At 44.2% G+C, this 2029-nt stretch overlaps 1 protein-coding gene across 1 annotated transcript in view; it reads left to right on the top strand.

Annotated features, from left to right (window-relative positions):
- The first annotated feature begins 1491 nt into the window (after positions 1 to 1491).
- The window catches only part of LOC115307447 (AF4/FMR2 family member 1-like), a 7832-nt gene continuing 7294 nt past the window's right edge, over positions 1492 to 2029 (top strand). The window contains exon 1 of the mRNA XM_029959612.1: positions 1492 to 1581. Coding sequence (XP_029815472.1) covers positions 1547 to 1581 — 35 coding nt within the window. The 5' untranslated portion in view covers positions 1492 to 1546. The remainder of the gene's footprint in view (positions 1582 to 2029) is intronic.

The raw sequence follows: 2029 nt of genomic DNA, 5'->3' as shown, positions 1-2029 counted from the left end.
TCTTTCAGTGCTAGTAATCAAAGCCATTATAATAAGCAATATGTACATTTTATATATTTAATGACACTGGCCATCAGAATTTCTTGATAACTCAAGGCCAGGCTCGATGGGGCTTTGAGCAACCTGGCCTAGGAAAAGGTGTCCCTGCCCATGGCAAAGGGGTTGGAATTTTAAGGTCCCTTCCAACCAAAACCATTCTGTGGTTCTATGGTTCTGTGATTCTATGGTTCTATGATTCTATGCTTCTCTGGTTTTATGCTTCTATGAATCCAGTCTCTTCTGTGAGTGTCCATCAAGCTGTCCCTTCAAAGAACTGAATGCCTGCAAAGATATCAAGTTTTTCCCACCCTGTCAATGTTAGTGATGGCAGCGTTGAAGGGAAGGGAAGCTCTTGACTGGGTTCATAAGGTTCAAGTTTCCAAGGAGCTTCCATGTTCAATTAGAGCAGCTGTTTGCCTGTGGCTTGATGGAGAAAGGCAGAAAGAAGGGGGATCAACTATATCCAGCTAAGGGATACAGCAATTGGTCTGGTCAACTACAGCACTGTAAAACACTTGTAAAAATTCCAATCAGGGCCACTTGGGTACCTGCTTTCGTCTGTGGGTGGTGGCTGTATAGTCATGTAGGACAGTAGCTGGTAAGGAAATCCTTGGCATCTTGGAGTCCCCTGAAACATCAGTTTGTGGGGAGCTGCAGGGAAAGATGCAACACACACGACTGAAAATGAGTGCAGCAACAAACTGTATCAAGCTTTTTGAGCAAAAGGCACAAATAACAAGCAATGACAAAGAATAGAACAGTTGCTTGTAGAACAAGAAAAGCCATCTGAACTAAATTGTCCAGCCAGGCAAGTGGACATCAGGGAGGAAAGGCTGTGTTCCTAAACACAGCTTGGTTGCAAAAGCATTTGTGTGTTGTAGAAAAAATAATGCCAAGTTAATAAGGCCCACGCAACCTGAAATCCATGGGGCATCAGTGGTTGCAAACCTGGTCCTGTCAAAGGCATTTGCAAAAGTCTTGGATTGTTTATTGAAATCTAGATGTCACTGCTGGCTGCTCACAGGCCTTATAGCCACGTTAAGGATAAACTGGTGACAGAGCAAGTGTCCTCTGTGTGTGTGCATCTCTGTCTGCCTAAGTTAGGACAACGTGAGGCCTATCCAGCAGAAGTTGAAAGAAAACTGGAATGACTTCTTCTAGAACACACTTCCTACTTGTGCCACCTTTCTTTGTTTTTCCATTCCAGTGGGCACCTTGTTCTTTTAAGGCAGTTGATTTAGCAACCAAAGTTATGGTTTTCATGATTCTGAGGAGGGAAGAAATATGAAATGTTTATTTGCTTTCAGATCCATACTCTCCTCTTAGTGTGTGTGTCTGTCCCTTAGGCTTTCCAGCTGCAGGCTGAGGGGGAGGTGTGATAGGATTCCCATCTGTAGTGGCCTGTGTCTTTCTGTGGCTTGCACTATTGTTATCCGATGGTCCCTTCCCTGCTGAATATCTGTTTTTTCTCTTCTAGGGAAGCTGACTCAGATTGGAGTCACTCATAATGGAACCCCCAGACAAGGGGAAGAACGACGAGAGGTAGGAATTTGTTGGGTGTAATCTTAACCTCCCAGGTGCTGTGACAAGTGTCGAGATGGTTTCAAAAAACTAATCCCCTCCTAAATGCAAGAAATATAATCCCTGAGGGAGAGAAGTAAGTCAGGATTGTCATGTCCCTGAGAGTGGCTTCAGAGCATGCTGGTATTTTCATAGCTTCTGTGACAGACCCGAGCCTGGGTGACATCCTGCTCTTCCAACCCGCTTAGGTACAGAGTGTGCCTCTATCCCTAAATGAGGGGAGGATTTTAAGTTCCAAAGTACCCAAAAGTGAGATTAAGACAGAAACCAGGTCAAATGTTGGAATCCAAAACGATAACTCAACTGGATTAAGTCCAAGAGAGGCAGAGAGAGAAAAAGGAAAAACAGAAGGAAGTGGGAAAAGCTAGGAATAATGACAGGAAGCCTGGAAAAGTTTACCACCACCATG

This window comes from Manacus vitellinus, unplaced genomic scaffold (genome assembly GCF_001715985.3).
Source record: "Manacus vitellinus isolate BGI_N305 unplaced genomic scaffold, ASM171598v3 scaffold_0_pilon, whole genome shotgun sequence".
NCBI classification, from domain to species: Eukaryota; Metazoa; Chordata; class Aves; order Passeriformes; family Pipridae; genus Manacus; species Manacus vitellinus.
This window is presented reverse-complemented; position numbering and strand designations above follow the sequence as displayed.